General features: G+C 49.3%; 1 protein-coding gene across 3 annotated transcripts in view; it reads left to right on the top strand.

The window, feature by feature from the left end:
• Positions 1-13,586: 13,586 nt before the first annotated feature.
• The window catches only part of ABLIM3 (actin binding LIM protein family member 3), a 106,055-nt gene continuing 98,596 nt past the window's right edge, over positions 13,587-21,045 (top strand). For all 3 annotated transcript variants that reach the window (XM_066344424.1, XM_066344422.1, XM_066344423.1), the window contains exons 1-2: positions 13,587-13,740; positions 14,129-14,228. In XM_066344424.1, the coding sequence (XP_066200521.1) occupies positions 14,216-14,228 (13 nt within the window). In that variant the 5' untranslated portion in view covers positions 13,587-13,740; positions 14,129-14,215. The remainder of the gene's footprint in view (positions 13,741-14,128; positions 14,229-21,045) is intronic.

The raw sequence follows: 21,045 nt of genomic DNA on the forward strand, positions 1-21,045 counted from the left end.
CACACACGCACACACCCCACAACCTTCACTCCCAAACCTCAGCTCCACCTTCACTACTTCTGCCTAACAATAAAGTTTAGATGCTGCTAACCTACACAGACCACATTCCTATTGTGGATAAGCAGGCGAGCGGAACAAGCCTGTCCGCATACTCACGTGTGTACCGTCAGCCGAAGTAACAGTGAGTGCGAGAGAGCGATGTAAACCCATAGGCTGGTTCTAAAGGCTCAAAGTATGTTTTAACTCCATCGACCACTACTTCTCAGTCATGGAAGTGAAAGCAAGCCACCTAGCAACCTTATCAAAATGCAGATTCTGATTCTTGCAAGAGTGCGGCCGAGCCTGCGTATTGCATTTTCTGGCAAGCTCCCCCATGATGCAATGGTGCGGGTCCGTGGACCACACTTTAAGTCGTAGCAGCCTAAGTCACCCACTGCCGCTCCCTTCCGCGGATGGAGGCCCCAATTAGCAGAGAGTGAGAGCAATGGAACTGCCACCCGCTTCGGTCCTTGCTTTTCACTGTGTGAGCCTCTCTCCCCACTGAAACTCTAGTGGTAAAAGACACATATTGTTCATACCTGGTCCCTGAGCTAAGTCCATCGATTACCCTCAAACTCACCCGAGGGAACTCTGATTCTACCATAGCGCCAGGCTTCTAAGTCATTCCAAGGATGATAAGAACTGAGAGTTTGAGGTGCTAACCTCCGCTATGATGTGGGTCCCATGCATGCAGCACCGTATTGGCATGGAGCAAAATAAATGTTTTATGAGTGTTTTTGCTTTAATTTTTTTCATCACTCCATTCTAGTGGTTTTCAGCCAGGGGCAATTTTACCTCCTTCGGGACATCTGACAATATCTGGAGACACTTTTGGTTGTCATACCTGGCTACTACCTTCTAGTGGATAGAGACCAGAGATGCTGCGAAGCATCCCACAGTGCACAAGACAGCACCCACCGCAAAGAGTTACCCAGCCCAAAGTGGTGCTACTGTCAAGAAAGTCTGCTGTATCCAACTCACACTGACCCAAACCTTCAGCAACTTATTGAATGATTATTTGAATATTTCCACAGATTGGGGGAAAGAAAAACAATATAGGCTGCCATTTAAATGACACCTTTCCATTGAGAGGGGAGGTCTAGTGTCTGAGGGGTCCCCTGCTGGGGTCCAAACGCCAGTTCTGCTGCTCACAAGCTGGCTGGAATTGGACAGGTTATACAAAATCTCCCCACTTTCATTTCCTCAGACATCAAATGAACATCAGCCCCATGAGGGCAGGGACTATCTCTATTTGGGACAGCAAAATATATACATTCTCCCAGCACATACAAAGTGTTGTGTGTTTATTGAAGAAATGAATGGGACCTTACTTCCTTATAACAATCTTTTTTTTTTAATTCTGATGTTGGTTGTTACTTTTAAAATCCTGATTAGAGCCTGACCAGGCGGTGGCACAGTGGATAGAGCGTCGAACTGGGGTGCAGAGGACCCAGGTTCGAGACCCCGAGGTCGCCAGCTTGAGTGCAGGCTCATCTGGTTTGAGCAAAGCTCACTAGCTTGGACCCAAGGTCACTGGCTTTGAGAAAGGGGTTACCCGGTCTGCTGAAGGCCCACGGTCAAGGCACATATGAGAAAGCAATCAATGAACAACTAAGGTGTTGCAACAAAAAACTGATGATTGATGCTTTTCCTCTCTCTCCATTCCTGTCTGTCTGTCCCTATGTATCCCTCTCTCTGACTCTCTCTCTCTGTCCATGTAAATAAATAAATAAATAAAATCCTGATTAGAGACCTGAATGCTAGCGATGACTATTACTAGCTGGACCGAATAACTGAGCGGACACAGACTGGCACTGCAGGGTATGTGGTGCCCATTACTGGGCCTGTACCAGTACTGGCAGTGGGAGAAACTATAGGCTCTAGCGTCAGATCCCCGGGGTTCAAATCTCAGCTCCACCACTATAGGAGCTTAGAGATTTGATTTATTCTCTCTAAGCCTTAGTTTCTTCATCTGAAAAACAGAGGTAATAACAATTCCTACCTTACAGGGCTCTTGGGAGAATTCAAGTTAAGTGTGATAATGGATGCAAAGCCCTCACTCAGCACAATGCCTGGCACCCAGCAAGCTCCTGATAAAGAGAGGCTTTATTGTGCTTTTGGCCTCCAGCCTGCGAATCAAGGGCACCTGCTCTGTTACCTCCACAGAAAGCAGAGTAGAGAGACAAGGTGCTGACATCAGAGCCTGGCCCCGGAGACCGGGCTGCCCGGGCTCCCTTCGGCTGCATGCAAAATCAAGAGCTCACCCCTCTCCCTTCCCACCCCACCTGCCTGAACGAGGAGTGTTGGGACAAGGATTCTTCTCTGTGCCCGCTTTGTCATGTTCAAAATACAGCCCCCGTGACGAGACGCACAGCATTTTCATTCAGCTAAAGGGCCAAAAGACACCAATAAAGATGTCAAAGCTAAAAATTGTTTGGAGAGCAAAGAAACAAATGAGGAGAGAAAAGCGCAGCCTTTGACTCAGTAATGAATTTTGCATAAAGGCTCCGTGTCGCGTTGCCCCAGAGAACAAATTGCCACACTCTCTGTATTCCATTTTTCATGAGAGAGAGGGAAAATGGGGGGAAGAACGATATTAGGAGGATAGTAAAGAAAGTGTAGCCAAGCATGTATCTTGATTTGAGTGCATGGACCTAAGCCATGTATATTTTATAACGTAGTGAAAGCTTGGAGCTAAAAAGCAGCATCTGGCCCAATCCTTTCATCTCTGAGATGAATACATTGGAGCATCTGGGCATTAAGTGGCACCTTCAGCTCCATAGTTAGTGCCCCACTCAGGAAGAGGAGCCATGGGCTTGTTTCTTCATCCAGTCCTGCCGGACTCGGGGATTTGGCCCCTGGCTATAAAGGTATTGGCAGGAAACTTGGGAGTCCTTCTCCAAATGCACTCTGCTCACTGGTCTGTGAAGTTCACACATTCATTCATGTGATCTTTACTGAGCACTGACTATGGGCCAGACGTCATTCTTGGTACAGCTAGTGCTCGACTTATGACCATGATTGGTTCCGACAGACCGGTCGTAATACGATTTGGTCGTAAGTTGAGTAGGCTATATGTACAGTACTGTGAAATGATGTTATAAAAATCTTTAAATCATATTTCATCATAATTTTCTTTCATTATTGTTATATATCATAATTTTTTTGTTCATTTTATGCCATTTGTATCATCTCTACACTATTTTGTTTCTTATTTTTACATTTGTCAGGTTTAAGTAAAACACTGCATTACCACCAGTACAACTGGTTTAATATTTGCAAAGACAATTTCCTCTTGGTAGACATCTTGGGAGGGGTTTGATGAAAAATATCCAAGACACAAAACACAAATTGCTGTACCGAGTCTGGGATAACAGTTGAAATGGTGCACGTGGAGATGGTAGTACTGCCGGAAGCTGGTCCGCACTGTTGTATGCCCAGCTGGGCAACGCTTGCGCTGCCAGACGCGGAGCAGTCGTGGCTAGCGACTATGGTCGTAAAGTCGAGCGGTCGTAAGTTGCATAGGTCGTAAGTCGATCAATATTTGTACTTGGGTAGACCCAGGTGTCCGCTCCATGTATCTTCCAGTGGGCGACACAGCCCATAAAAGTGCACCAAAAGAAAAAAAAAGAAGATAAGTTGCACAACATAACTTTTGGGGGTTTTCTATGCTCTGAGGGAAACAGTACCCTGTGACAGAGAGGAACCGGCGGGGGAAGGATGACAACTTAGAAGACCTCACTAGAAGGCAGCAGTCACTAGAGATGAGGTCTGAACCATGAGAAGGAGCCAGTCACATGGAAGTCAGAGGAAAGAGGGTTCGAGTCAGAAGGAACAGCAACCACAAACACCGGGGCAGTGTGGGAGGCAGAGCAAACAGGAGGGAAGCCTGTGAGGCTGGAACAGAGTGGGTGAGGGGGAGATGCCAGGAGACGGGGCTGTAGCTATGGGCAAGGCAGCGTGCTGGCTGCAGGCGCTTGCCCATGGTCCCCCTGGAAGGTGGCAGCAGGATCGAGATTCAAACCAGTGGCTCCGGGCTCACAGTCTTCGTGGTTCTGTGCACGCTGGGCTGGGCAGGCCCTTCCGTCATGCTGAATCACCCAGTAGTTCAGTGTGGCCCTGCCACACTGGACCTTGGCCACACTGTGCTCCTGCTCAGGCCCTAGCACAGGACAGGCCGCCAGAGGCCAAAGGAGCCTGTAGGAGGAAATTGGTCAGAGGCCTCAAAATGGAAAGTGGGCCTGTCTTCCCTTTGGTCACCGTGAAACATACAGGGGTCAAGTATCAGCCCTGCAAACACAAAGGGCTCATAGAGGCCAACGCTAACTTTTTTATTATCATTCATTTTTAATTACATAAGAACTGATGAATACATTTTCCTGATTAAAAACAAGAAAGAAATAAAATGAAATAAAATGGTCCCTAAGGCTAATGTCGCTTAGACTCTGGCCTCCAATCCTGATCCTCTCATCAGCTCGCCTCCCACCCCCCACCTAAAGCTAAAAACTAGTATCAGTTAAGTGAATAGTGCACCAGACCGTTTCTTACACCTTACAATGCATATGTGTGCTCTCCTAGGAGAAGACAGTGCGATTCTGATGCGTTTGTTTTCATATATTGCAGCATCCTGGGTGTGATGCATCCTCTTTCTCTCCGATCAGACAACAGGTCTTGAGAAGCTTTCCAGGTAATTACATAAACACCCACCTCGTTTTGCTAATTCTGTGAACTACTCCTCAGGATGAAATGCCACTGTTTATCTCCCTATGAATTGTCATTTCAAATGTTTCCAATTTTCTTTGAGTTACAAAATAACCTCGCCTTCCACTTCGGGAGGTTCCTCTATGGCAGACAGGGGGCCTCCTCTTAGATGCCATTCCCAAAGGGAAGCAGAACCAGTCCCGGGAATGTCTAAGCACCTAGTGGTTGTCCAGACCCCAGAGACCTTTCTTTTTGTTTTTTCCTTCCGAAGTGAGAAGTGGGGGGGGGGGGCAGCAGACAGACAGACTCCCTCATGCACCCAACTGGGATCCACAAGGCATGCCCACCAGGAGGCAATGCTCTGCCCATCTGGGGCCTTGCTCCGCTGCAATCAGAGCCATTCTAGCACCTGAGGTGGAGGCCATGGAGCCATCCTCAGCTCCCGGGCCAACTTTGCTCCAATGGAGCCTTGTCTGCGGGAGGGGAAGAGAGAGATAGAGAGAAAGGAGAGGAGGAAGGGTGGAGAAGCAGATGGATGCTTCTGTGTGCCCTGGCCAGGAATCAAACCTGGGACTTGCACATACTGGGCCGACGCTCTACTGTTGAGGCAACCAGCCACGGCCAAGACCTTTCTTTTTTTTTTTTTTTTTTTCTTTTTTTGGTATTTTTCTGAAGCTGGAAACGGGGAGAGACAGTCAGACAGACTCCCGCATGCGCCTGACCGGGATCCACCCCGCACGCCCACCAGGGGCGATGCTCTGCCCACCAGGGGGCGATGCTCTGCCCCTCCGGGGCGTCGCTCTGTTGCGACCAGACCCACTCTAGCGCCTGAGGCAGAGGCCAAGGAGCCATCCTCAGTGCCTGGGCCATCTTTGCTCCAATGGAGCCTCGGCTGCAGGAGGGGAAGAGAGAGACAGAGAGGAAGGAGAGGGGGAGGGGTGGAGAAGCAGATGGGCGCTTCTCCTGTGTGCCCTGGCCGGGAATCGAACTCGGGACCTCTGCATGCCAGGCTGACTCTCTACCACTGAGCCAACCGGCCAGGGCCAACCTTTCTTTATCATTAACTCACTGTATGACATTAGTCAATGTCAGTGCCTCTGGGGTGCTACAGAAGGAGCTTGCTATGAAGAACTCACAGGGCTCGCAATCTAGAGCTCGGTGGCTGCAGGCAGGGGACCTGCGGGGTTCTCTCACAGCTAGAGCGCTGACTCCCTTTCAGAGGTCACAAGGCACGGATTGCAATGTGTCACTCCAAGCAGTGGAGCACACTTCTCTGGTGTTCTGAGGAAGTAACCACCACACACACACCGCTGACTTCTGTCTGTCTGTCCTTTTCCATGCCTTCCTGGGTATCAGGGGATATGATCACCTTCTGCAAGTTCTGCTTAAATGCCTAAGTTTAAATCTCCCATTTATAATGAGATGAGGGGAGAGTAATCAGCACCTACTTTGCATGGACATTTGTTTTATTGAGCACATGGCTTCTCATTTTGTTCCTGGAACAAGCCTGAGATACACACAGGAAAGGGATACTTGTAATACATATTATAATGATGTTTAGTAGACACTGTTATTCACTGAGTAGATTGAGACACAAGAATTAATTGGTGTCCCAGGATCACAGAGAGGGATTGAGGTCAGACCCAGAACGGGGTCTTCTGAGTCCCAGTCCCTTCCTCTGGCGCAAGGCAACTTTGGACTTCCCAGCTGTGTGGCTTAATAACAGAGAGAGACGTGAATTCTCAGCAGCTTCTATAGGACTTGGAGGAATGCCATATACAGAGATAAAATTTAGGTCTTAAAGAGCTGAGCGAATAAAGTGGAAATAAAGCCAAGTTTGGGGAAAGAGGGCATCGAGTTCATTTAACTGAACTTTAAGAAGAGATGAATAAAGCCCGGGGTCTGAAAGGCTTGTACCCCACCCATTAATTAAATATGCTCTCAGGGACATTTTAGTTAGCCTGTCATGGGAGGTCTCTGTAGTGGGGTGGCAACCAAGCTAAGACCTGAAGAATGAGGAGAGCACAGCTTTGCAAAGAAACTGGAGAAGAGAAACCTGGTGTAGAGACAGCAGAGGGGAAGTTCACAAGATGAGCAAAGTCACTGGGAGCCAGGGATCCCCTCTGTGCAGGGAGCCCGAGGGAGAAGGGGCATGAAATAAGGGGGACCCTCTAATGACTGGCTGGGGCAGGGGCGAGGGGAGCTCGGAAGATGGCTTCCAGGAGAAGACGGGACTTGAGGCCATCTTGAGGAAATGACTGCAAATGACCGGCTTCATTCGAGGGAAGCACAGCAGAAGAGGGCACGACCAGCAGAACTGAAGGCAGAAGAGAAATTGTTGGCGAACAATGAGTGAGACTCAGTCCCTTAATCTGCAAAGTGGAAGAACAGGATAGAAGACTCACTGAGGTCCCTTTTCGATACCAGCACAGCGACTGAGCCAGGAGCGGCCTGGCCAAGGGATTGGCGGGGTTGGCTGCATCACGCTCTCAGGTTGCCTAGATTCCCATGGGAGCTGGCCCTGCCCCAGCCCCCGGCTTCTGCAGGGAGACTGTCAGGAAGGTGGCTGGGTCTGTGGTCGGATGTGAGCACGGGGCCCCAGCAGAACCCCGCGGTGGGGACCGGCTGCCTGGAGCTCCTTTGCAGCCCCCAACACTCTGATCTCAAAGCCAGGTCCTTTGTTCCCCCTAGAAGCTTCCCAAAGACCTCAGGAACCCCTTTGATTTAAAAAAAAAAAAAATCTCCATAAAACAATGTGAGGAACAAGAGGAAAAGCGTGGCCCCACCACAAAGCTGTTACAGTTAGAAAAACAGACCTGTGTCTTGCTAATTCCATGTAGGATTCCGGGCTTTCCAGGGAGGATGGGGATGCAGACATGGAGTTAGGGAGCACCATACGAGCCCCATCTCCTGCGGGGAAGTCCACTCTTTGCTCAGGACCTGGGTTGCAGCACCAACAAGTGGTGCCCCTGAGGCAGGGGTCGGAACCTATGGCTCGCGAGCCAGATGTGGCTCTTTTGATGGCTGCATCTGGCTCACAGACAAATCTTTAATTAAAAATAATAATAACGTTAAAAATATAAAACATTCTCAAGTATTACAATCCATTCATTTCCTACCGCTCATGTTCATGGTTGCGGGTGGTTGGAGCCAAACACAGCTGTCCTCCGGGACAACACCAAATTTTTATTGGATAATGCGTAACATACATGGGTCATTGTATGGCTCTCACAGAATTACATTTTAAAATATGTGGCGTTCATGGCTCTCTCAGCCAAAAAGGTCCCTGACCCCTGTTACAGTTAGAAAAACAGACCTGTGTCTTGCTAATTCCATGTAGGATTCCGGGCTTTCCAGGGAGGATGGGGATGCAGACATGGAGTTAGGGAGCACCATACGAGCCCCATCTCCTGCGGGGAAGTCCACTCTTTGCTCAGGATCTGGGTTGCAGCACCAACAAGTGGTGCCCCTGAGGCAGGGGTCCACGATCAAAGGACCCTGCATCAGCCTAGCACGTGGTCAGACTTCCTGCCAAACTCAAACCGCAGGACTTAGAACCAAAAACATTAAAAGTGGAAGGAACCTCAAGAGTCATGTTGCCCAGTCCTCCATTATCAATGTGGAAGCGTGGGCCCGGCAAGGGTCATCTTACAAGTCAGTCAGGTTGTTCAGAGGCACTGGATAACTAAAATGTATGAGCACTTACTGGGTGCCGGAGACTGTGCTGTTGTCTCTGTCATTGCTGTTGACACTCACAGTGAGGTAGGTACAGCTATGATCCCTGCTTACATGAGGAACCTTTGGCCCAGGGAAGTTAAGTCATTTGCCTAAGGTCACACAACTATGAAGAGGAGAGCCAGGTCTCTAATTCAGACCATTTTATCCCACTGCCCCTAGGTTTTCTTCACATCCTGCTGCATCAGGACTGTAATCAGGGCCTGTGACCTCCCAGGCCTGTAGAGCCACTTCCATCCTGGCCACATTAAGCCTGAACCAGGTCTTGGTCATCTGAAGCCCACTGAGCTCTTCCACAAAGAAGCCACGAGACCTATGGCCAGCAGCCGGTCTCGCCTGCCCTCACACCTACGGCCCCCCCCCTCTGCCGCTCAGCTCTGCGTCTCCTCCTTCCCCCTCCCTGACCCACTACCAGCTCAGACCAGCTGCTCCTTCTTCTTCAGCCTTAGCTCAAATGTCACCTGGTGAGGAGACACCCCTCTCTTACTGCCCTCTCCTCTCTGACTTTACGGATTGCAATCACATATCTCCATGTTTCTTTCTGTATTGTCTCCTCCCCCGTGTTTCTGCCAGGCACCCTGCTAGGCACGGAATGAACACTCAAGTAGAAGCCATTCCATACATGGGTCAATGAAAGAACGAACTAAAGAAAAAAATCTTAATTCTTCTTTGAATGAATGTCTGCCAAAATGTCTCAGATCTTGTACCTGTCCAAGTGATGTTTGTTAAACCTACATAATCCAAAAGTTCACCTGGAGCCAAGGTACCGTATTTTCCTGTGTATAAGATGCACATTTTTTGAAAAGTTTGGGGTCTAAAAACTGGGTGCATCTTACACAGTGGTTGTAGATTTTTTTTACTTGTATTTCCCACTTTTTCTTGCTTGTTTTTGCGCTCATTGTTGAAGACAGTGATTCATCATCAGACACAGATGAGGACAAGCTGATGGATGGGAGTTTCGACAGTGATGAGGAGTTGTATGAATTCTATAATGAATAAAACTTAAGTTCAATAACTTTACGTAATACATTTTTTTTCAAATTTGGGGCCCCAAAATTAAGATACATCTTATACATAGGATCATCTTATACATGGGAAAATACAGTGATTAGCGGTGTGTCCTTCTGGGTCCTTTTCTATGCATTATATGTATGGATTATGTTGCATTTATACATATGCCCACAAATATACATATTCCTAAAGTAGAACATACTGTATATATTTTTCTGAAATTTTCTTTTTCATTTTATCACCCACCATTAAAATCCCCCTTCCCCAACCCACTACCACATGTAGATGTGTCTCATGTTGTTAACAACTACATATCATTTTCAAAAATAAAAGTACTGGCCCTGGCCGGTTGACTCAGTGGTAGAACATTGGCCCGGTATGTGGATGTCCTGGGTTTGATTCCCAGTCAGGGCACACAGGAGAAGTACTCATCTGCTTCTTCACCCCTCACCCTCTTGCTTTTCTCTTTCTCTCTTTCTCTCTCTCCTTCTCCTTCAGCCATGGCTCGATTGGAGTGAGTTGGCCCCAGGTGCTGAGGATGGCTCCATGGCCTCTGCCTCAGGTGCTAGGAAGAACTTGGTTGCTGAGCAATGGATCAATGCCCCAGATGGGCAAAGCATTGCCCCTGGTGGGCTTGCCAGGTGGATCCCAGTCAGGGTGCCTGCAGGAGTCTGCCTCTCTGCCTCCCCTCCTCTCACTAAATTAAAAATAAATAAATAAATAATAAAATATAAAATAAAATAAAATAAAATAAAATAAAAGAACTTACTCCTGATGGGATATTCAATAGTCTAGAAATGGCGAGTAGAAACTATGGGGACCCAAGCACCTCTTCCCACCACTCCCACGCCTCAGAGGCCAGAAGGAGTTTGTATTCAAGATGAGAACAAGTAAGAGTGGATTCACGATCGAACAGGAGCAGCGCAGGGTGGGCTGAGGAGGGAGTGTATGACGCGGAAGACGGATTGCAGAGTGGAGCTGGAGGGGAACAAGAGGAAGGCAGGGAGAAGGAAAAACTGGGGACCTAGGCCTGTGTTGGCAAATCACAGCAACGAGGGGGCAGAATGTGGGACAGGGGAGCTGGAGAGGACCCCCGCCAGGAACAGGAAGTCAGGAAAGAGGGGGCCCCTCTGAGGGGAGCAGAAGCCTCAGGGAGTAGCTCGGCAGCAGTCTGGGTGACGCTGGCCCTGCCGGTTTCCTCTTTCCCCTTGCAGAAGGTGGGACACTTGCCTCCCAATGGTTTTGCCACCTGGTTTTCCAACATCCAGGAGCATTTGCCTGTTTCCGAGTGACGCCTGTTTATCTCCACGCTGGAGTCTTAAAGTTCAAAATAAACTTCCAAACAAAGGGCCCCTCTGCTTGGTGCTTCTCAGCACCATTCTCCTGAGAGGAGGGAGCCAAGAGCTACTTTCCTGATGACTTTCACAGCCGTGTCCACCGAGAATCCCACCCTCGGCTTCCTCCTGCGTCTTTCCCGCCTGCCTCCATTGTTGTGGACATCCTCACCGGGACGGCATTTTTAGCTTCTTTTAACCCTTTCTTCCTGTCCTTATAATCATGCAGATTGTTTCCTCAACAGAAGTAATTTGGGGCTTTTCTAGTGGCCCAAGGTTCAATGGTCTCTCCAAACAGCTGAATTCACCTGCTGCCAGTTGGATTTATTATTTAAGAAGAATCCTAGACAAAAAGAATTTGTCCATGAAGCTCCCTAGAGTTGGAAAATTCTGAGGCATATTTCCATGGCCACCACCCTATGGGAAAAATACTCACAGGTCTACATAAATGGGAAATGACAGGGCCATCTCTAAAGGTAGGTGTCCGTGAGGGGTGACACCAATAATTACCATACATCATTGTCATATGCACTGTTACACTCAACAATTTTAATACACCCAACAATTGATGAGGTAGGTATCATATTATACCCATTTTACAAAGGAAGAATTTGGGGTTCCTCTAGGCTGAGTATCTCATCCATGGTCACACTGTTAGGGAGGGAGGGAGATGGGGCTGAAAATCAGCCGGGCTGGAAACAGTTTTTGACCTCTTAACCAAGACATCATTGGGTTTAACTAATATTCATGGTTTGCTTAGTTACTTATTATCTACTTCCTGCGCCCCCCCCCAAATAAAACTTATGCTCTAGGAGGGGATGGTCCTTGGCTGTCCCATTTACCACTGTATCCCAGTAGCCAGCACAGGGCTTAGCACAAGTAAATATTCAATAAATGATGGCTGATTGAATGAATTAATGAATGAGTACCAAGCTTTTATTTGACTATGCCTTGTAACTGGAAAACTTCTGAACAGTGAAGCTTTGGATGATAACTATGTTCACTGAACAGTCTTGTTAATTTTACGTATTTATATTTAACTAAACTTTCTCCCAGGGGGAAAAAAAATCTTTTCCCAAGCATTAGAACCTAGCAAGGAGCATGCAACAGGACAATCAAATGAGGAACAACAGTCTGAAAACATACAGAGCCTCTAAAGAGATCTTTTGGAATGATTTAAATATTTATTAATCACTTATTATGGTTCGAAGCTATTCTAGGCTTCTGCTCTTTTCAGTAGCAAATAGTGGTCTGTGAATCGTCTGGATATTTGTTTCAAATGCAGAGCGAGCAAGCACAAACCTGGGAATCTGCAGTTTTGCAGATATCCTGGGTGGCTGTTTCACAAACAAAACTTTTAAGAGATTTAGGGTTATTCCCCCTCCACTGGAAACAAATCTTATTAAACTATCAAAATGTGTTTCAAATCCACTGACCAATTTCTCTAAAGATTCTTTAATCACTATCACATCTTGAGGTCATGACCATATCAATTTTTATTTGTTTTTACCTGTGGAAGGCAGAAACACTGAACTTACCTAAAAGGTATTTTTTCATGTTTTAAGAGAGGGGCTACCTACCCTGACCCTGTCATCCCAGACCCTGGGGTGCTAAGTCACTCCCACATGGGACCAAGCTAGAAAAGAGAAGGTCTGGTGCTGTTCTGCCAGAAATTGCTTGTGTCCTAGGGCAGGTAGCTCAGCCTCTCTGACCCACTGTTTCCTGGTCCTTAAGTTGGGGTGTGGGTGTTCATAGCTGTTTGATTCAACACACGTTCTCACTAGGGTCACTTGATAGACTGGGATCGTGTGTCTTCCCTGTCTTGTTTTTCTACACTCAAAAGTCATGCTTCTGTGATCATGAATGCGGTTCAGAGGATGACAAGGAGGTAGGCAAAGGGAATGCAAAGAACCCCACCCCACTGAGTTAATCACAACCCCCAAAATCAGAATATAGATTTCTATAATACACACCCAGGAGAACTGATTACAAAACCAAAACTAAACAAACACTTTTGGACAAGAGCTAGATGGCTGTACAAAAAACTGGGTGGACCTGTGAGATTGAGTCATGAGGCCACATACCTGCTGTTTGCTTCAGACAGGGAAGGGTTTCAAGGTAGGTGTTACTACACTTCCCACTTTGAGGGTAGCACAGTGTCAGAGCTAGAAAAGATTTGAAGCGCTCTGTCAACAAATATTTATTAAGATGTACCATACACTGGCGCTGTTCTAGATATTGGGGGTCCTCATAGTGAACCTACTGACAAGATCCACACGTTCATCGCGCTAACATACTAGTGGGGAAGAGAGATGATAAAGAATTGTAACGAATCAGTGATAAGGGGCATAAAGGGGGAGATAGGAACAGAAGTTAAGAGGCTGGGAGGCTCTCCCAATGTATCATCTGTTTGTCCACACGCTCCCTTCTACACACAAGGACAACTAGCCAGAGACAGTAGTGACCAAGCTGGTTAGAAGCAGAGTAAGACATGAAAACCGTCCTCCTACAAAGCCAGTCCTTTCTGCACAGCCTCTCTCGATGTTACTTTATTATCCCTGTCATTGTCTAGCTCTTAGACCCTAAGACCGAGGGAGGGAAACAGAGCTCAAGCACCCCCTTGTTGGCCCCAAGACACAAGAGTACCCTCCAACCCCCATCACACCCCAGAACCCCGGGAGAACCCGGGTTGGGCGGGGCCTGGACACGCGCCGACAAGTCCAGCAGGTGGCAGCAGTGAGCAGCCGCCCCCCCCCCCCCCCCCCCGCGCTGCCACCCAGCGAGCCCGCATCATGGATGTCGAGCTCTCCTATTTCGCTTTGCTCGCCTTGGAATTCGAGACCCCAGACGAGGACCAGGATTCATGAACCCGTCGCAGGGGCCCGGGCAGGGGCCTCTGGCTCCCGACGCTGGCCGAGAGGTGGGTCCCGGGGCGGGCCGCTGCTCTCCGAAGCCGGGCGGGGACGCGCTGCCGGAGGAGCCGGCGCCCCGCGCGCTGCCCCCGCCCTGCCTCCCTGTGGTCCACACCCCCTTTGGGCTCCCGAGCCGCTGGGCTGGAGTAGTTGGGGGTGCGCGCGAGCAGGCGCTGCCAGCGCTCTTCTGCCTCTGATTCGGGTCCGAGGGCAGCAAGATCTGGGCGCCCGCGTCCTCCCCGCCGCCGCCTCCTCCCTGCTCTCACCTGCGCCCATTAGTCCACTCGCCTTCCAGGCCAGTGGCTACAGCCCAGACTGAGAGGGGAGGGGACAGCAGGGGGAGAGAGAGCACCTGAGGATACAGACCTGGCACTGGACTGCCTTTTCACCCCCCAGGTGATGAGTGAGGTCGGAAGATCGGAAGATTTTAAAAGCAACCAGGGCCTCCGTATTGAATGAAAGACCCAGTGCAAACGCATCACCATGAACACGAGCAGTAAGTGGGTCCTCCTCTCCTTTGCCATGGGAACAGGGTGGGGGCGGGAGGTGCAGGAGCCTGCGCCGCTGGGGCTGCCTGGAAGGAGGAAGGAAACCTGGCATCTAGGTGGACACATGGCCCCGGACTCCTTCTTGGTCCTGAAGTGCTCCTGGGCAGAGGAATAGGGGTCTGGCTTTTCGTGATAATTTTGGCAATATTTTATTGGCAGCACGACTTGCCTCTGCAAGGAAGGCTGCGGCTCTCCTTGTAGCCATGCCTGGGAAGGCCTGGGAAGCAGTAGTGTGGCCATTGTCTGACGGTAGGGGCTCCGAGGAGATCTCTCTGTCCACAGCTGGAAAGCCTTGGAGAGCTAGGCTTGTCCTGGAGCTGGGAGGAGCAGGGAGGCTGGCCCTGAGTGGGTGGGTCTGGAGATTGTTAAATACCCCTCTGCCCAGCACCTGCAGCCCCGTGGGCCCGCTGCTGATTTCATACACAGCAATAGGCTGGTTAGCCATCCCCAGAAGGAGAGAGAAGAGACAAGCCCTTCGGCCAAGGTCTCTAACATGCCAGAAGCAACAACTGCTTTGCAGAGTCAGGACCAGACATCTTGCTACTGGGCTGGGCCCCAGCTGTTGAGAAATGCAGTTAGAAATACAAGGAGGCCCAGTCCATTCTTGCCAATGTAGTCACTGGGACCATGGGCACCATCCTGAAGGGGAGGTCTGGGTCAAGTCCCCTTCCCTGCTCCTCACGGGCTGAGCTTGTGTGGGTCATTCCAGCAGCAGGTAGGGCCATTGAACCAGGGGATCCCCTGGAAACATTCACTTCCTTGAGTCTCTGACTTTCCCATCAGTCTCCTTTCTGGATCCCAGACTGCTCCTCTGTGAAACAAGAGGAGTTGATGAGAGACCCTTCTCATCTGAGAATCTACAAGATTCTTCTAAAAAAAAAAAAAAAAAGCTAGTACTAAGCAGCAAGACCGGAAAAATCAGTACCTTCTGAGGCTGTGTTTAGACCAAACCCACAATTTCCTTACCTTTCCTCCATGTCAAGGCCGTTGGCAGGGAGGAAAGCAAAGGGAGTGAAAGCCACCGAGATGGAAATGACTTGTATTTATTTACTATGTGTGTGTGTGACTTCTCTCTGCTGCCTGCCTTTGTGTATTACGTAGCTATGCTAAGCAAGGAGGGAGGCTGGACTCCCTGCGCCTCTCTCAGCCAAAGAATTTGCCTCTTGGCTCTGCCAGTCTGGAACGGGGCTCTGGCTTCCCACCAGGCTCGGGAAAGAGCACAGTTCTGTAGACCCAGTCGCGTAGTGGGCCACATGTTTGCCTCTGGTGCTTCCAAACAGATAGAGATGTGAACAGCCTGTCACTCCTCACTATCCCTAACACACGCTGAATTTATCGGAGTCCTTTCTCGCTAATTGACAGGAGAGAAAGGTGGCTCATCTTTTTTTCAAGTAACTAAGGAATAAAGTAACAAGCCACGGACCCTGCCCTCCTCTCTCTCTGGAATTGTGAGGAATTCTTGTCCTGTTAGTAACACTGAGTATTCTTTAAAGAGCAAAACAGAGATTCCTACCTCTTTTTTTTTTTTTCTTAAAGAGATAACAACCAATAGAGTTGAATACCGCAGAAAATGAAGACTGACAAAAATGTCATTCTGGCTTCATATACTTTTTCTAACGAGGGAGAATGTATTTATTTCCTAGGAATGGTGGAATATCAGAGCAGAATGACCTGGGCAGCCTTGGGGGTCCCTGAGGCCCCCATAAAAGGAAGTGCTACCTGGGGCAGCACTGTGGAGAGATTCGCCCAGGGGCTGGGCTCCATCATCACGAGGCTCCTCCCACCGCTGACAGCCTGCAGGTGGAGAGAGGAGAAATCAGACCTCAGTGGAGTGAAGGGGTGACAGGTTATAAGGGCCTGGGAGCAGGGTGTTGACAGGACATCTCTGGTGACCTGATCTAAGCCAAAATGCTCTCCCCTTTGGGATGTGACATTCTTTACTTAATCCTGGTGCCTGAACTGGAACCTAAGAGACATTCGTACTTAGTTTTTCTTTCACTTTCGTTTACCGGGTCCTCGCTTTCCACCAGCCACCGTGCTAAGCATCTTACCTGCACGATCACCGCAAACACCCAGCCTGGGAGGTTGGCATCATCGCTCCACCTGTATAGGTGAAATCTGCTGCAGGTTTACAATAGCTTCTTCAAGCCATAGGATGAGTAGTGGGATTATGAAAGGTTCTTGGATGCATAACATTTTGACAGTGCGTTCCATTTCTAACCCATGGTTCAAACGTCACTATGGAAGTGAGGGCAAAGCATGAGCTTGTTACTGAGTTCCTCGTCGCTTCATCTGGAGAAGAGGAGCAAGGGGCTGCGGTCTTGGACGGTGTGTAAGACTTGATAGAGCTTGGTCCCTGGAATCAAGTGGTCCTGGGTTCCAGGTCTCACTTTTTTCATTTATTAGCTCTGTGGTCTTCAGCATGGTTGTCCCATTGCAAAATAGGACTAACGGGACCTCCCTCGGTGTGGAATAGAGACACGTGTTAATGCGTTGTGTAAGATTCAGAATTTGGTACCTGGGCATAGCTGGCATCATGTCAGCACTGGTGGTCAGACTGTCGTCGTCACTGCAGTGCTTGTTTTGGCTGTTGCCAGTGTTGACGGTATGACATTAGTAAGCATTATGACCTTATGACATCATTCAACCTCGTGGACGTCATACCTGTACCATAAATTGAGAGGGATTCTACAAGTGTGATTTTCAGGATTAAACTGAGTTATGAGAAAAGGCTTTGCAAACATATGTATCTTGTTTTTATTAGTGAGAAACATGTCTCAGATGGCACAAGCAGGGGAGTGTCAGCGACACGTCAGTGTGCGTTTTTGTTTCATCGAAATCTTTTCTTTTGAAATCTAGCTGAGCTCCAGGACACCGCAGAGCAGGAATTTGAGAGAAAGGGGTAATTTTGGAGATGAGGGAGTGCGGTGGTGGTTCAGAGTTGGCAGAATGCAACAGGTGGGGTTCGGCCCTCGGAGCCAGTAAGGGAGGGGAAGGAGGGCTCCTTACAGGGAGAACGAGACCCCACAGGCTTAGGCAGGACATGCGGGGCTCAGGAACCCTGGGCTAACACCATCACTCCAGTCCCATGGGCGGAGAGCTTCAGGGGGAGGAAGAGAAACAGCAATTGTCTCTGCCCTGATCTCTATTTGGAGGGTCTACCATCCAGCCTTTTCTTCCTCCAGCCTGGACTCAGCTTAATTCCAAGGATATGTCCTTTGTCTCCTGACCCACTGAGGCAGCCCATACCTGGTTCCTGCCCTCCGCTCCAGCCCCCTCCACACTGCCCCGTCGACCCTCTGCACCACACTCTGCTTAAAATGCAGATCCCCTCGCTCTTAAGATGCAAGAGGAAACCTTCGTGAGACCTGCAGAGCCCCACGTGCCCGACCTTGCTCACAACCCCATCTCACCCACAGACGCCATTCTCCGTGTCCATTTACCTCCTTCCATTCCCTCTAACACCTGTGCCTCCCAACTTTGCATGTCCGGTTCCTCCCTCCTGGAAACCCTCCGGCTCCAGCATCAGCCCCTGTGCCACGCCCACCCTTCACGGGAGCTGGCCTCCTTACCCTCCAGAGCTGCAGAAGCCGGGGCAGTCCCCAGCCCTGCTCACAGCCCCTGCTGTCTGCTCTCTGTTCCTTCAGGGCCTCGTCTGTCATCACACACGCATCCATGTGATCACAGGCCACTCTCCTGAACCCACACAGCAAGGAAGGAGCTGGCCCCAGATCCCTGCTCTCCCACAATCCCCAGAGCCATAAGGATGCCGCCACCTAAAGTGCACATTTTTAGGCAATGATACTTTTTGGTTATTTCTTGTCAGTGTCTCCCATTCCCATGTTGGCCCCAGGATTTCCTAAGCTTCTAGGTCCAAAGCCAGGGAAGGCTGTTGACCTTGGCGTGCCACGGGCCCTGAGCACCTGAGTCAGTTCTATGTCCCATAAATGTGGTGTTCCTTGCTTGGGTCGGAACTCCCAAAGCTCCTAAAAGCTATGGCTTCCTTGCTGCAAAACCCAGTGCTGGCTTATCCTTGAGGTAGAAGCATCATGCGTACCGTGTGCAATGATGCCGAGAGCCACCCTCCCTCATTTCACAGCTTCCTCCTGTCCCCAGGCCCCTTCCTGGGTCTCCATCATGGGTTGGCATGCCAACAAGTTTTACTGAAGAGAGTACTGAGGGGGTCATACAGCCCCCAAAAAGACGGCATAGGGTAAGCAACACCGTGCCGGGGCGGTAAGAACCAGAGCTTTGGGGTATGGATTCCCAAGTTCAAATGCAAGGTCTCTCTCTGGTGTGCTCTTTCTGTGGTCTTGGACAGGATAGTTCATGTCTCTGAACTTGACTTTTATCATCTATAAACTGAGCACCAAACCCAGTGTACATAGTGGTTGTGAGGACTGAGTGAATTAACAGGAGAAACTCATTGGCACTGGATCTCGGGACAGGGAAGGGAACCCGGAGTTGAGCTGTCCACAGAGTAGAGTAAAGTTCTGGAATGACGGTATCATGAGAGCCAAACCCTCTGGTTGAAAATTAGCCCGTTTGGCTGGTATTGTCACCAGCCCGGGTTCTGTACACAGGGAAGCCGGGCTTTCAGGAAGATGACTAAGCGGGTGTTGTATACGGCACGGGTTGAAAAGGGCAATCCAGGAAGCTAAGATCCTAGATGAGAGACAGCCACCTAGTTTAGAAATCGTCTGAGGGCCAGGGTGTTGACGGTTGTAAGAACAGAAAGAAGGGAAAGGTCCTTTAAAAAATAAAGTCTGCATGGCCTAGCACCTGATTGAGTTATGGGGTGAAGGAGAGGAGGAGTCAGTCAGGGTCCTGGCAGGGAACAGACCGCCAATGTGAAGGAAGCTAAACAGAAGTCTTTGCAAGCTTGCAAGCGTGCGAGAAGGGTAGACAAACAAACAAGGAAAGCCGACAGTCCAGTGCTAGGAGGCTAGTAACAGCAGCCCATTACCATTCATACCACAACTGTCCCCAAGCCTGATGGGGCAAAAACCAATAAATGAACCAGAGACCCAGCAAGCTGTAGGTAAGGCCTGTCTGCTAGGAGCTGTGGCCCCTGGCTGCAGGAGGGCAGCCAGCGCATGACAACCCCAAGGAGGGAGGCCAGGGAGTAAATACCCTGACCTCTCCGCTCCTGCCCTGGGATCTCCCGCAGAGCTCCCCATCGGCTCAATCCAACCAGGAGCCAGAGAGCCAGGAAGGCTGTCGATGTCCCATCACGACCAGCCTCCAGGGTTCACTGCAGGGCAGAGTAGGGAGCCGCCTCGGATCTGGGGAGGCAGTGAGGACACACAGCAAACGGAGCGTGACGACCCTCTGCTGATGGCACTGACCAGGTCAGGAACTCGAAGAATTCCTTGAGAAAAGGTGCCATTACACAGACAAGCACAGGATGCCCTCTAAAAAAATTCTAAATTTGCAAAACAGAGATGAATGTATACTTTCTAAGGACAGAGTTGTTGTTGTTTTTAATAGTTCTTCCTAAATGAAGCAGCTGTGGACAAATGGTTACTTGAGGCTAACGGGGGGGGGGGGGGGGGGGGGTAGAGGAATAATGTAAGGAACGATTGAAAAAGCATATAACAATGTGATGAATGTAACACATCTCTGCAAATCACAATGTGATTTCAAGAGTCCTAGCATTGCCCTAGAGGAAGTGATATCAATCCTGAACTCCAGCTTTCCTATCTGGCAAAAGGTTTATCTTGCTCAGATAACATCTGCTGTGGTGAATGGTCCACAGCTGGCTGATACCCAACCTTAGCCAGATACTATTGTAAAAGAACAGAAAACAACCAGAAGTGTGTGAGCACTTCTGCCAATTACATTGTTCTCCTGTAGCTCTTAAGGGCACAGAATGGGACTAAACAGCTGCATTCAGATTCCAGCTCTGCTCTTTACTTGCTGTGCATCCCTGGGCAAGTCAGTTCACTTTTCTGTACCTGACCTCCTCATCTCTGATAATCACAGCGGGTATAATAATAATGCCTCTCTCATACAGTTGTTATAAAGAATAAATAAGTTAATCCTCGTGGATATGCTCGTGATTGCTTGAAACAGTGCCTGGCATGTAGCAAGTGTCTGTGAAACGAATAAAAAATAGTGTCTATTAGTTTGCCAGGGCCGCCATAGCAAAGTAACGCAAACCGGGCAGGTTGAACAACAGAAATGGATTCTCTCACAGTTCTGGGGGCTAAACGTCCAAAATCAAGGTTTCAGTAGGATTGGTTCCCTCGAGGGTCATGAGGAAACATCTGTTCCAGGCTTCTCTTCTTGGTCCATGGGAGACTCAGTTGATCCCAGGGTGCCGGGATTCAGTTGACCTAAAGACCAAAGTTAATTCTCTGTCCTATAAATGCTGTGTGTCTCACTCGGGTTGGAATTCCCAGAGCTCTTGAACCCTATGGCTTTCTAGGCACAAAACTCACTGCTGGCTCCCCCTCTGGGTGGGAGCATCATGCATACCACACACGTGGGTGCCAGGATCCACCTCCCTCCCTTCAGAGCTTCCTCCTGCCCTCAGGCCGCCCTGGGTCTTGTCCCTTTGTCTCTTCATGTGATTTTCCCTCTATATGCGGTTCCGTGTCTACTTTTGATAATGATACCAGTGGTGCTAGATGAGGCCCACCCTAGAACTTCGTTTTAACTTGCTTACTCCTCCCTGTAAAGACTCCATTTCAAAATAAGGATAGTGGGGGGTCAGGACTCCAACATATAAATTTGGAGGAAGACTATTCTATCCGTAATGTA

This window comes from Saccopteryx leptura, chromosome 6, assembly GCF_036850995.1.
Source record: "Saccopteryx leptura isolate mSacLep1 chromosome 6, mSacLep1_pri_phased_curated, whole genome shotgun sequence".
Taxonomy (NCBI): Eukaryota; Metazoa; Chordata; class Mammalia; order Chiroptera; family Emballonuridae; genus Saccopteryx; species Saccopteryx leptura.